General features: G+C 44.6%; 1 protein-coding gene across 1 annotated transcript in view; it reads left to right on the top strand.

Moving 5' to 3' along the window:
* The window catches only part of LOC143111257 (aryl hydrocarbon receptor-like), a 75,133-nt gene that overhangs the window by 44,941 nt on the left and 15,192 nt on the right, over window positions 1–15,000 (top strand). Inside the window, exons 4-5 of the mRNA XM_076273448.1 lie at window positions 10,242–10,331; window positions 12,624–12,747. Of these exons, the coding sequence (XP_076129563.1) occupies window positions 10,242–10,331; window positions 12,624–12,747 (214 nt within the window). The remainder of the gene's footprint in view (window positions 1–10,241; window positions 10,332–12,623; window positions 12,748–15,000) is intronic.

Below are 15,000 nucleotides of genomic sequence, written 5' to 3' on the forward strand. Positions count from 1 at the left end.
ATAGTACATTCATATGTCACTCATCAGTAGATGACTGTGCAGTTTATTGACATAGACTTTATATAGTTTATTCATTTGTTTTATTAACAGTAATGACACTTACGTTTTTTTACTGGTTTTGTTTGTTGTTTATGCGCTGACCTCTCTGTTTTGTGATTACCAGGCTGCTGAACACCTTCACTCAGGTCAGCAGGTCAGACAGGTTGCTTTAAGGCGACTTTTTGGAGCATGAAGTAATCGGTTCATGTCCTCTCTTCTTTGTGTGAATCTCTGCCATACAATAGTTGCCTCTTCCTATTTCCCTTTGATTATGCACTTTACCCACCAGAGTACATTGATTCATTTGGCAGACACAAGAGACTAAGCTCTACTCCACTCTACTCTACTCTAAACACCTGTAACAATAACTTTACTCCAAGTACTCTATTCCACTTTACTCTAAGTACTGTATTCTACTCTACTCTGTTCTAGTGTATTTACTCTATTTACTTTATTCTACAATAATCTACTCTACTCTAAGTACTTTACTCAAAGTACTCTTCTCTACTCTACTCTATTCCACTCTACTCTAAGTACTCTACTCTATTCTACTCTACTTTATAATCTACTCCACTCTTTACTCTAAATATTCTTCTCTACTCTACTCTAAGTACTCTACTCTATTTCACTTTACTCTAAGTATTCTACTGTAATCTACTCCACTCTATGCTACTTTAAGTACTCCACTCTACTAAGCACTCTACTCTAAGTACTCTATTCTACTCTCTGTGCTTCTGCTCACAGCTTGCATCAAGACTGCACTAAGATTGTGAGACTGTGTTTTGCTCTGCCCCCATCTCTCTTTCTCTGGCTCCCTCGCTCTGTGAAAAGACCTCTGGTGATGTTAATCATTTTGGATGGGTATACATTTATGGATCTGAGGCCTCACCAGCCCTACAACAGTGATCTTCTCATGTTCACCACACACACACACACACACACACACACACACACACACACACACACACACACACACACACACACACACACCACATCTCCCATCAATTCTGAAAGGCCTTAATTAGAGCAAAGGAGATGCTCCTAAAGGCTTTGGCATATGTGTCTAAAATGTGTGTGTGTCTCCCAAAGCCTTCTCTGTTGTGCCATCAAGGACAATGGCACTGTCAACGAATGAACGAGTCCTTCCCCTAAGCTCTCCACATAAAAAGAGTGAGAAAGAGAGAGAGGGGGGGGGAGTTGAAGAATGAGAGAGGAAGGAGAGTCAGAGCAGGGAGGGAGAGAGGGATAGAGAGAGGGGAATGGAAGAAATGGATAGAGAGAAGCAGAAAGGTGAGGGGAAGAGAAAGAGAGTGTTGAGAGAGGCAGAGAAAGAAGAGAGGAGAGAGAGAGGATGGGAGAAAGAGAGGAAATGATAGTGAGAGGCAGGGAGAGAGAAAGAAGAAGAGATCTGAGAAGAGAAGAGATGAGGATTCCAGGAGAGGAGAGGTAGGGCAAAAAGGAGACGAGAGGAGAGGACTGGAGACGAGAAGAGTGAAGAGGCAGGGCAGAGAGTGGGCAAGAGGAGAGGACAGGACAAGCTGGGCAAAGAGGAGGCCAGGGGAGAGGAGACGAGAGATGAGGAGAAGCTATTTGGGCCTGGGCCTGCTTGTCTTTATGTGTTCCATTTCAGACTCTCTGCTATGAATTATAGAGTGGCTGTGAGCATATGCATTATTGACTAGAAGGATAAAACCAGACCAAGGAAGGATTCTCTGATATTCCCCATATACCTCAGCGGCCATATGTCCTGCAGGCCAAAAAAGAATCATCAAATTCTAAAGAGGACTCAGAGACGGTCCATTATTTAGTGATATACATTATTTATATATTAGATGGGCTTTATCATTAGTATTATATCATATTTCAAGTTTGATTTCTTTGGTAATACTCCAGTTATCTTCTCTCTTTGTTGGAGATACTATGTGACATGGCATGAAAAGCTGTGAGTACATGCCAACCCGATCAAGAGTTTGGCAAACAGCTGAACACAGAGGGGGGTTAGATAATGTACTGTATGTGCGTGTGTGTGTATGTGTGTATGTGTGTGTGAGTGTGCATGGGTCTGGGAGGACAATTCATCTCTAACCCTGTGTTTGTGTGTGTATGTGTGTGTGTGTGTGTAAAGACCACATGTGGCCGCTCCTCTCTCTCCCTCTCTCTCTCCCTCTCTCTCTCTCTGTCTCTCCCTCTCTCTCACTCTCTCTCTCCCTCTCTCTTTCTCCCTCTCTCTCTCGCTCTCTCTCTCACTCTCTCCCTCTCTCTCACTCTCTCCCTCTCTCTCTCTCACTCTCTCTCCCTCTCTCTTTCTCCCTCTCTCTCCCTCTCTCTCTCTCTCTCTCTCTCTCTCTCTCTCTCGCTCTCTCTCTCTCTCTCTCTCTCTCTCCCTCTGGTGTTGGGTCCAGCCGGCCGGACGGGTGTTAGGCCACAGACCCGTGAAGTATTAAAAATGCATCTCTGATGGTTCTGTGGAGGAGCCTGGCCTAGGCTCAGGCCCCGAGAGAGAGACGTGTGTGTGTGTGTGTGTGTGTGTGTGTGTGTGTGGGTGTGGGTGTGGGTGTGTGTGTGTGTGTGTGTGTGTGTGTGTGTGTGTGTGTGTGTGTGTGTGTGTGTGTGTGTGTGTGTGTGTGTGTGTGTGTGTGTGGGTGTGGGTGGGTGTGTGTGTGTGTGTGTATGGGTGGGTGTGGGTGTGTGTGTGTGTGTGTGTGTGGGGGTGTGTGTGTGGGTGTGGGTGGGTGTGTTGGTGGTTGTACTGTATGTGTGTGCTGTTCTGCAGACAAATGAGCCTAAATATTTATACAGAGCAACAGAGAACCACTCCAGCCTGTGTGTGTTTGTGTGTGTGTTTGTATACAATGTGGGCGCTGAGATAGATAGGATACTAGGAGAGGGTGAGGCGGGATGGGTTCTTAGAAGTGTGTGTGTTTGTGTGTGTGTGTGATATTGCTGAAAGGGGGACTCTTAATAGCCGCAGGGGTCCTTCAGGGGACTATGGAAGGGCAAGGAACCTCCTGAATGTTCCTGCACTCAGACAGCAGGAAGGGGAAAAACGTGATGTGGAGTATATATATTGTGTTTTAAAAAACACACGTACTAACAGAGCGTCGACGAAAATACAACCACAAAAGGCTACCCTTAACCTAAACCCGCCTTAAAACCAACGCTGATTAGCCATTCGTTTGGCGAGCGGCTCCAAATTTTCTCCATCGCTAGAAGCCAGACAGATCTGCGAGTGGAAAAATGGAGCTCGCAAGATCAGGATGGTCACACAAGGCTAGTGTTTAACAGCTCACAGACCTTATAGCATGCATACATGGCATATGGTGTCACTGACCATGTTTACAGGCTAGTTGAATGCTCAAAATATAACTAGCCAACTGATGTGAAATTTTATTGGGTGTTTGTTGATACATAAGCATCTACTTTTTGTCGGCAGAACTGCACTGCATAGTGGATAACCTGCAAAAGCGCGCATCTTGCTCAAAATGCTTAGTTTATGCCTCAAATAAATATTTATGCCAATGAAACGGTCAGTGCAATCAAAATGACAAGTCATGATGCCATTGTTTATGTAAAGATAATCAAACTGTTCTGTCTTGTTGTCAATGTGACAGTTTACTCTTTTAGTATTTTCTATTGAACAATGTGGAAGGCAGAACTATTTTCTATTTTAAAACTACAAGGTTACACATTATTGTGTGTGGAGGGGGTTGATTGCAAAACAGTGGATGTGTTTCATAAGTGTGTACTGTATAAAGAAAACCAAGGCTTTTATAGCATTTTGCACATTAAAAATGACTAATGTACCATAAAACAACCCTTGGTCAGAGCTGTGCACCACGGTACATCTTTCTATACATCCTGCCATTCCTGTCTGTCAGATCACATATAAACAGACTATGACAACTAGTTATGACAGCTAGTTCAACACATTTGCATGTAATGACACAAGCAATGAAATAAGGCGAATTTGTTTTACGGGGTAGGACTATTCAGCAGGGAACCAGTATAGTGCATTTTGACCAACATGACATTAGCCATTGAATTTTTTCATTTTTTTTTTTTTTTTAAAACAGCAACATTTGTACAAAATCAGTTGCATGGATGTAAAGCATTGCTTTTTGTTCAATATGGGGAGAAACTGCTTCAATGATGTCCACAAGTGATACGATGATAAGATGTGGAGTTTGGCAAACAGTTTTGTGAATTGCAATTCTTATCTGAGAAATGTGCCAAAGCAACTGAGAACTGTAAACTAACACAGCTCAAGATTGTATTATAGGCTCCATAAATTGGCATGCAGCATACCGCTTTCAGTCAGATAAAAGAATGACCAACATGACTACCTGTGTACATTTCGAAACTCAAATTATTAGTCATATATACCCCTCCCTCCCTTCCCCGCCACCTATTTCAAAAGCCAAATGTTGGCAGGTATGTCTACATGTGATGTAACCTATGTTTAAACTAAAACAAGCCAGTCCATCTATGTGATGTAATGTGCGGTGTGTTTAAACTAAAACAAGCCAGTCCATCTTTATGTGATGTAACGCACGGTGTCTTTAAACTGAAGCAAGCCAGTCCATCTCTATGTAATGTAACCTACGGTATGTTTAAACTAAAACAAGCCAGTCCATCTCTACAGTATGTGATGTAACCTACAGTATGTTTAAACTAAAACCAGTCAAAACAGATGAACTCCAGGGGGACTACCACTCCCAGCATGGAAACCAAAAGCCATTCTTCCTGAACCAAACACTCCACACTCTCATAACTATACTGCCAGAAACATAACAACAGCCTGGGCAGCAGTGATCTGGCAAACACACACACACACACACACACACACACACACACACACACGCATACACATACACACACATCTCTATGTTTTTAGTCAGAGCTCAGGCTAGGCTGGCTGAATGTCAAGGTCCACATAGCTGATCCCAGAGCACCCAAAGGGCTGGCAGTGCATGATTGAGTTCATACATGTCCTTGCAGTATGTGGAAACTGGACGCAGGCAAGCTCACATGATGTGGTTTGTGTTTCGTTGGACTGCGCTCGAGTCCAAACCAGTGCGTATGATTACCAAGTACGAGCGGCTGGAAACGTCTCTGCTTTTCTCTCTCTCTCTCTCTCTCTCTCTCTCTCTCTCTCTCTCTCTCTCTCTCTCTCTTTCTCTGCTTTTCTCTCTCTCTCTCTGCTACTCTCTCTCTCTCTCTCTCACTGCCTCTGCTGTGGGCCAAACAAAAGATGGAAGACTAGAGAGAACTGAAGAGAAGAGGGAGGATGGATGGATGAATGGAGAAAGAGAAGAATGGACGGGAAAGATGGAGGGAGAAAGAGATGGAGAGAGAGGAGGGAGGGAAGGATGGAGAGATGAAAGGAGGGGAAGAGAGAGAGAGAGTAGGAAGGGGATGGAGATAGAGAGGAGGGTGGGAACAATGGAGGGGGAGTGAAGGATGGAGGGGAAAAGAGAGAGGGAGTGAAGGATGGAGGGATTGATGGAGGGGGAGAGAGAGAGGGAGTGAAGGATGGAGGGGGAGAGAGAGAGGGAGTGAAGGATGGAGGGATTGATGGAGGGGGAGAGAGGTGGAGGGGACGTTAGTGTGAAGATGGAGCGAGGAATAATAAAGACATCACCCCCAGGGCAGCGACATCAGTTGTACATCAACATTGGTCACGCTTGAGTTGGCAGCTAATGTACATCTGAGTTGAATTCACCAGTTCAGTTCCAGCGTTGCTCTGAAGCCAAGCTCCGAGTTCAACTCAAACATGCAATGTTCTGTATATATTTAGCCACTTTGTTTCACGCTTGGTTAAACGCTTCTTTTCATTCATGCTGATTTATTTTTCTTCTCACTCATTGTGTTGTGTTAGTGTAAAATAATTGTAATGATGTCAAGGGGCTGAGCCTGGCAGGAAACAGAGCAAACTGCACTAAACATTGAACATATGTGTTCAGTACAGACATGACAATAAGAAATGAGTGTGCAAAATAAGCATGGTTAGGATAATAAGTATGCAAACATTTCACTGTTTTTAGTGGAATCATTTAGGATGAGTATGCGAGATGAGTATATTTGGAATGTGTATGCAGAGTGTGGAGGTCAGGATGAGTGTATGAATCAGGCCCATGACTGGGGCATGAGGGATGTGTGTGTGTCTCTGTGTGTGTGTGTGTGTGTGTGTGTGTGTGTGTGTGTGTGTGTGTGTGTGTGTGTGTGTGTGTGTGTGTGTGTGTGTGTGTGTGTGTGTGTGTGTGTGTGTGTGTGTGTGTGTGAGGGAGTGGAAAAGCAAAAGCGTGCTCGCTCCCAGAGAGGCCACATGAAAACATCAATGAGGCCTCACTGACCTCACTGACCAGCCAGCTGCTCAGGACAACACACACACACACACACACACACACACTGAGGCAAACACACTGAGGTAGGTTTCAATAGGGTTAACATAGAAAACAGCACTCCTCCTTTTTCTTATTCTTTCTCTTCTTCTTCCCTCTCTCCCTCCTTCTCTCCGTCCTTTTCTCACTCCCCTGCCTTGAGGAGAGCTGAAAAAATAACAAGGTGTGAGTCACGACTCAGAGCCCGCGTCTGTTGGGGCCGTATCGGTGATCCTCCCGCTCCCGTTGTGCTCGCGGTCGGTGTGACGCATCATGGCGAGCTGGCCAGGGCTCCTCCGCGCCCCGTGGCTGCGTTCTGGCCTGTTTTACGCCTCCATGTCACTCCTTGTCGGCCCTGTTCCCTCGCCGCGCGTAGCCAGGTTTGACAGACACTCTCGAAAAATGCGCCCGCTGTTTACACATCAGTGGGCAGAAAAATTGCCCTCTCCCAAAAATAAGGGAGACGCGTCTCTTGTAAGGCATGTTGTGGGGTCTGACCTCTATCTTCTGTGTCATGGTACATCTTCAAGGCATCAATTAATCCAAATGAATGTTTATACAATGTAGTTCGTATATCTCAGAATAAATTAATGTTTACACAATGTAGTTCTTATATCTCAGAATAATGGTTTCGAACTCATTTTTCCAAAATGAGCCATCAGCCTCAGCCATAATGACTAACATTATGGAGAATGGGCTTTCTGGCTTTGTTGGTGCTGGTTTGGAATGCCGCGAATAAGAGCACAACCTTTTTTTTGTCGGTTCTAGACTAATTGGGTACCCCCTAAGCACTAAATGGGTCAACAGTATGTTAAAATCGACAAAGAACAGGCATTCCTACATTGTGTTACTGTAACGGCAGGCAGGCTAGCTTCAGAGGGAGCTAAATGAGTATGGCAAAATTCGCAGGAACGTGCCCTTAACAGTCCATGACAAAGCTGGGCTTTGTTTCTGTAAGCTGCAACAGAGAGGCCCAAGAGGGCACATCCGTATGCCAACACAAACACACTCTCTCCCTGAAACTGGCACAGGAGACACCAAATATAGCTGTCACTGAAATATCCATGAAACCCTGACAGTTTAAAGCCTGAGGTGGTGGCAGGAGAGCAGCTTGCGTTGTCGCTTGGCAGTTTTGGCCCAACATCGCAAACACTGCAGATATGACCACATGGCTGCGGAGGACTGTCCCTGTGTGCTAGACTGCCTGAGGGGGAGTAAGGGTGGAGTTCACCCCTGGTGTCCTTGGTAGGTTCTGTTTGATGAGTTTGCCTTTATTTTGCTAGGTCTGGTGTCTGAAATACACTGAATGTATTTGAGAGCAAATGCTGATCGAGAGAGAGAGAAAGAGAGAAACAGATTGTTTTGTTCCCTCAAAAATGCTGAATGCATTAAATACATGCATTTAATCAGCCATTATATTCAATATGAACTGTAGTGAATTGTCACAGTCAGTATACAGTACAGCATACATTTAGTGTCATTTACCTGCATGTTGTTCGATCATACTCACTTGCAGACAAACACACACAGAATTCTGCTGACACCACGGACATGCGCCTTGTTCTTAGACTTTCTAGTCCACTTGAACTCGTCACTCAGAGTCTAGTCCGCAGCTAGTGCCCTGGAAGTGGACGAGTACAAAGAAATTGGAACTTACCTGGACAGAGCCACACATACACCCACTGTCGACCACATTTACATCCAGCACCCAAGGACAGCATGGGCAGAAGAAAAAGATTGTGTGTGTGTGTGTGTGTGTGTGTGTGTGTTGTTGCATGTGTGTGGCTGCTCCGCTAACCCGTCGCTCATGGACGGGCATCAGAGACACTGAAAGACTCCAGCGTGACAGCTGTGTCACCCCGCTCCCTGTCCGAACTGTTTTGGTGACCTGTCCCTCCGCCCTGGGCCACTTGCATGTGTTTGTCGTTTGGCTCTGGTAGTCTGGGCTTGTTTGCTTTCCTCTTAGATCCTCAGAAATCAGATTGAATGTATTTGGTCTATTCAGATATAGAGGAGGAGGAGGAAGTAAATATGCCCATCCCAAGTGTAGAACAGAGGGAATTCATAGTACTTATGGGCATGTGTAGCGAACGGAATCTACATCCGCATAGTAAGGGGTTACACCTGTTCCCTGGATGACTGGAAATTACAAGATCTGTGTCCCTAACCCCCGAGTCAATTCGCCTCAGACCTATGCTGCTTTCACTAGATGAATAGAATAATTTAGGCTTCAGGATTTCAGTGTGTCACAGTGATGATCTAAAGAGCATAACACGTTCATAAGTGAGGGTTTGTAAAGTGTCACTTACCCTGTGTTTTCCCCAAACTACACTATTCTGACAGCAGAGAATGAGACGCCCCTACTCCAGAGAAGATTACCTGAAATCAAAATGAAGAACTTCCCAGCAGAAACAGTATTTGAAAAGAAGAAAATAAGTGCTGGTTTATTATACTATTGCACTTGTAAAAAAATATATGAGATAAGATACAATGAAATAAAATATTTTGTCAATCAAAACAATCAATGAGTTTACCCCTCACTCTTGACAAATGTATGACACACAAAACGGTTGGCCAACCTTTAGAGACTGAGCGCTCAAATAATGCTATTCTTAATGTTCAATGAATTCAATATGGAACCCTTCAGTTCAATGTCACAAATGTCAGAACATGCTATTCAACCTTGAAGTAGCCTACTAACAGTTCTTAGAAAAAGTGTACAATAACATTTGCCATAATAACAAAGATAATTGTATGGTTTAACAAAAATAATTAGATTAACTTCCTCTTCTTTACACAGTCCGTAGCCGTTGACAAAGTAGCAAAACAAATAGCAAAAATCCTTTGTTTCAGTTCTAGCAGGAGCTTTTCCACGGTAGCAAAAATAAACAAAAATGAAAGTCCACTCGCAATATAGTTGCTGGCAAATGACACAAAATTAGGTTACTTCACCTCATGTTCTCACTTTAACTTTCACCTGGCCGCTGACGTCGTGGAGCAGTCTCTGGTTGGCAGGGAACCGTTGAACTTAGCAGCGTGGCGAGCCCAATATCAGCTAGCCAACTCGCAAACGATAGTTTAACTCTCCTTCCCTCGGCAGGTGCACTGAGCCGCACGTAGGCTACACACTCCAAAAGCCAGGAGGCAAACAGAACTTTGCGCTACTAACTTAAACTTCACTATACTGAACATTACTGTAACACCGTTCTTCTTAATTATCTCCTCATATCGCAGCCATTCACACATTACCGCTTTTCTCTGTCCTCTTCACGTAACTCTCACTCTCCCTCCAACTTCCGATCTACTCCACACTTCTTCTATGGTATTTCTAAATGCTGATTGGTTACCGATTAAAATATTTTAAAAGTAAATATATTTTACATCTGTCACACATGTCCCCCTACTTGGCGGCCATCTTGGTAACGCACTTTGGGCAGTTATCGGGCAACTATGTTCCCATTCAAGAGAATGAGGAGGCATACAGGAAGAAGTGGATGGATGTGCAGACAACTGCCATATTGGCATTAAGAACTAACCCCATGCTTTTCTATGGAGGATTCTTTGAGTACTGTGTCCCGTCATTAGAAAGTCTCTGTTGTAGTCCCTAATATGGTTTCTTTTTTTAATAATTTTACCTTTTCAGGTCTGTGTTATTTTCTCAATTTTAGGAAGAAGCGAGTCAAACATGTATGCTGAGTTTTCTTTAGTAGTTATACTATGTGTGTCTATGTATAGTTTTAATGATTTAACTATATCTCTTTCTCTCTCTCTCTCTCTCTCTCTCTCTCTCTTTGTATCTGTCTTTCTGTCTTTCTCTCCTAGGCTCTCAATGGGTTTGTGTTGGTCACCACAGCAGAGGGGATTATTTTCTACTCCTCACACACAATTCAAGACTACTTGGGCTTCCATCAGGTGAGTTGAGCTGCTTCTGGCATTCACTACCACTGGCCATCCACAGCCTCAGCCTCTGGAAGTAGGCTACACCAGTTAGCCTATAGCTCCTATTTAGCTATAGGCTAACTGGTGTAACCCACTTCCAGTTTATGCTAAACTAGGCTAACATTGTCAGATTAGGTAATGGCACACACAGAGAAGAAAAGGGTGTGTATCCTCTCATCTACTGTAACTCTGGGGTAGACGGCAAATAAGCTCATTTCCCAAAAAGCTGAGTGTTCTTTTAAGTCTAACTATATCCTAAAGGCCCTTGGTCTTTAAGAAAAAGAAAAATAGTTTGGATAAAATCTGGAATTGTTAATTGCATAATGAATGATCTGTCAGTCAGGTTGAGATGTGGCCACTCCCAGACACCCATCTGTTCGTCCGGGCCGAGCCTCTGGGCTCTTATCGAGGCCAGACTTAGACATTTCTCAGCTCACCTGAGGATTTCCACAGGATAAGAGTTTGATAAGGCCCAAGGGTCAGACGTAGGGCAGTCGGTTGAGCAGTTCCAATCCAAAGCCTCTATGTTTAGCCTGTGTAACTCGCCCTGTGTATATGTGTGTGTGTGTGTGTGAGTGTGTGTGTGTGTGTGTGTGTGTGTGTGTGTGTGTGAGTGTGTGTATTTGTGTGTGTGTGTGTGTGTGTGTGCCCTGCAGGTTGACCGGGCCTCTGGGCTTGCGTATGATTAGCAGGACTTAGCAGCAGTGTTTTGAGTCAGTTTGGATTTGTATTAATGTTGTGTGTTTGCATACAGTGGCCTGATCCAGAAGGAAGGATGTGTGGGATTCCACATAGCTGAAATAATTTTTCAGGGGTCTATGTTGAACTGATCAACAATTATTTAATTGAGTATTGAAGTTGGGTCAGTTTTAGGACAGTTTTATCCAAAGCGAATTATATATGTAAATTATTACAAGGGTCAGTCTCCCCAGAGGGACTAAGGATTAAGAGCCTTGCTCAAGGGCACAACAGTAGCAGCTGGGAATTGAACCCACAACTTATCAGACTACTATGGGAATTGAATCCACAACTTTTCAAGGTACTGCATGGATATTCCAGCTCCTTAGCCACTATGCTACCACCACCCTACTTAGCCATTTTGAAGAGTCGTTCGGTATTATCGGTCATCAAGAGACATGACCAGTATGTTAGCAGGCCCTGTGTTTATCATCTCTCTTAGCAACAGTATACAAAGAGAGGTCCTGTGGCATAATGATAGATGGTTTTGACCGCTGCTATCGCTATGTAATTGTTCATGATATAATATTCTGGAAGTGCTGTCAGACTGACAAACTGCAGGCCCTCTGAAAGACAGCTAGTTCGTGAGCCGCTCGACCCTGCTGTAGACTATGAGCTAACAGGCAGGCTTACACGTAATAGACAGATTCAGGTTAATTAAACCGGCCAGATCAGAGCCAGACCAGGGCCAGATTAGAGCCAGATCCATGACACGGTTATCTGCTTCAGAAGCCCTAATAAAGTCATCTGAAAACAGCCCAGGGACAGAGACTAGATAGTCTCATTTCGAGTCTTGTACCCTAGGGCCTCTCTCTCTCTCTCTTCTGAGACACTGTAAACATATCTCAATCAATGATGCATGAACCAGTAAGGATTATTGAATGCCTTTATGTGGAACGCTGGTTGTCACTGCAGCCAGTCACACAGCAAAGGAGAGAGCCTACACGTGTTGAATACAAATCTATCAATCTTAAGCATAGAATGTGTCAAGGCATGAATGGAGCATTGCAGACTACAGGCAGAGATCTGTGTGTGTGTGTGTGTGTGTCTGTGTGTGTGCGTGCGTGTGGGTGTGTGTGTGTGTGTGTGTGTGTATGTTGAGTGTGTGTGAGTGTGAGATGGTTTGATTTGGCTTTCTGGCTATCCCTTGATCCTCTCCCAAAAATATCCCTTGAGCTCAACTTCCTCCACCCCACCCAAGCCCCCAAGGCAAACCCAGCTGGCTTGGTTCATAACTGTAGCTGTCCCCATTTTTCCGCTGTAGTAATTGGGCTCTTATGTAACTCATATTTGCTCAGTGTTAGCATGGGTCTGACTAGCATGCTATCTCATAGCTCAAAGTGTGTTGGAACAGAAAGAACACCTGTCACACTGATAAGGCTTCTGACAACTCCAAGTCAAGCCATTGTGTGTGTGTGTGTGTGTGTGTGTGTGTGTGTGTGTGTGTGTGTGTGTGTGTGTGTGTGTGTGTGTGTGTGTGTGTGTGTACGTTTGTCTGATCTTCTTCTGTGTGTGTTTCTCCCTCAGACGGACGTCATGCACCAGAGTGTGTTTGAGCTCATCCACACAGAAGACCAGCAGGAGTTCAGGAGGAACCTGCACTGGGCCCTCAACCCACCGGACACTGCCCCTCCTGACCACTCGCCACCCGGTCAGTAGGCTACTGCACGGCCTCTCTGTCTTTCACTCCCTCCCTCTTTCTTTCTCTTTCTCTCTCCCTCTCTCTCTCTCTTTCTATTTCTCTCTCTCTCATGCATTCTCTCTCTGGATATTTCTATCTCTCCCATTTGATATATATCTCTGTTACTCCATCTCTATCTCTCTTCACCTGATCATTGTCTGTCATCTGTCCCACCCTTTGGTTCTGTATCTATGTCAGTTTTTTTGCTGTCTCACTCTCTCTATCTCTCTCTTTTTCTCTCTTTCTCTCTCTCTCTCTCACTCCCCCTACTGTCTCATTGGTTCCCTTTCCCTCTTCATCTCTCTTTCTAGAACCATCTATCACTCCTTCACTTGCATTGTGTCTGTCTTTCTCCTGTTCTCATTCTTTCTCTCTTTCACACTCTGCAACACCACCTCCCCACCCTACACAAAAAAACAGATTCTCCACCATCATTTCCTCGTTCCACATTTTAAAAACAGCAACCAACATTGTTGTGTGGCAATAAAAAGTATCTATCTATCTATCTATCTATCTATCTATCTATCTATTTATCTATATGTCTGTCTGTCTGTCTGTCTATCTGTCTGTCTATCTATCTATATGTCTGTCTATCTATCTATCTATCTATGTATCTACGTATCTATCTATCTGTTCCAAAGACAGTCCTGCTTCTCAGCTCTTATTTCTGCTGGTTTCTCATGGCCTCTTCTCTGCTGTCTTTTGTTTCCCTGTGTTCTCTCCCTCAAAAGCTTTTCTCTTCGTCTGTTTTGAATTCTCCCCCAACTGTTCCCACTGCTGCTCCTAATTCAGCTGAAATCGGAGCGCCGGTCTCACGTTTCCCACGTTTTGCACACACACACACACATACACACACACACACACACAGTTCATACGCCAGGATCATGTGCAGTCAGTGGCACTCTCTACAGCAGTGAAAACACTAGCAGTGTGGGTTATTCTAGCATGGATGAACCCAGACAAACCTGTTAGCAAATTGGTATTTGCTCTGCAGGTCTGCCCCGGAAAGGAGCTACTGTAATTGATTCCCGTTTCCGAACTTCCCCTTTTACGACTTCCACAGACGTAATCAGCAGTGAAATTAAGCCTAAATTTGTGCATTCAAGTCTTACCAAATCATTTCAGAAGTGCAGCCAACACAATCATTCTTGTAAACGAAGGTTTAAATACGGTTGTTTACTCAGTTCCAGAGAAGATGCATGATTCTGGGTTTTTGGTGATTTTAGAAACAGACGTCAATGGGCTCCTTTCCAGACCGACCTGCAGAGCAAAATCAAATTTGCCAACAGATTTGTCCAGGTTCCCCAGGGTAGGGTTATTCAATCTGCCCCCTAAATCATGCCCCAGTGGATCTGCCTCATTGCTCCATTTCCTCACTCTCCACTTCAAGCTGATGTGTGGTGAGCTTCCTGGCACATAATGGCTGCTGTGCATCACTCAGGTGGGTGCTACACATTGGTGGTGGTTAGTGAAGTTTCCCCTGACTGTAAAGTGCTTCAGGGTGCCTTGATCAAGCACTATAAATGCAAGTTATAGGAAGCGTTTTACAGCTCGTGTCTAACCAGGGCCAGTTCTTCCAAAAGCCCCAAACCACCTCTCCATCTCCACATCCACCGCAGTAGTAGCACAGCTGTCCTCAGCAGAGGTTGGCGCCGTGTGTGAGAGGCGTGTGTGTTCAGCCCGTAAGATGGGGTTTGTGAGAGGTGTGTGTGCAAGAGGTGTGTGTGTTAAACCCAGAAGAGGGTTTTTGAGAGGTGTGTGTGTGTGTGAGAGAGGGGTGTGTGTTCAACACAGAGGATGGTGGACTGGATGTGGACTTTCGCTGCATCTCCCTGAGCTGCAGAGTAAATGTTACTTACACACACAGACACACACACTCTCTCTCTCTTTCTCTCTCTCTCATACACACACACACACACACACACACATACACACACACACACACATGTCCCCTCTGATTAAGTAGTGTACGATGCCCCAAACCTTCCAATGTAAGGCTGACAGGAGACAAGAGCACCAGAGGAGACCCACATGTCCACCCTGAGTGCAGCAATGGCTCCGCCTGACCCACATGTCCTGGAACATGGACAGACTCCTTACAGACTCCTGCACACTGTTTTTTTTGCAAATTACAGTAATAAACAACATTTCAGTTCTTTGACCTTTGCAAAATAACCTGAGGAAGGTCAAAGGGCCGAAAGGTTGCAAATAAATTAAAATTAA

Source organism: Alosa pseudoharengus, unplaced genomic scaffold, assembly GCF_046254945.1.
Source record: "Alosa pseudoharengus isolate Yale_2024_CS ecotype anadromous, Long Island Sound unplaced genomic scaffold, YU_APseudo_1.1 YU_APseudo_1.1_scf_79, whole genome shotgun sequence".
NCBI classification, from domain to species: Eukaryota; Metazoa; Chordata; class Actinopteri; order Clupeiformes; family Clupeidae; genus Alosa; species Alosa pseudoharengus.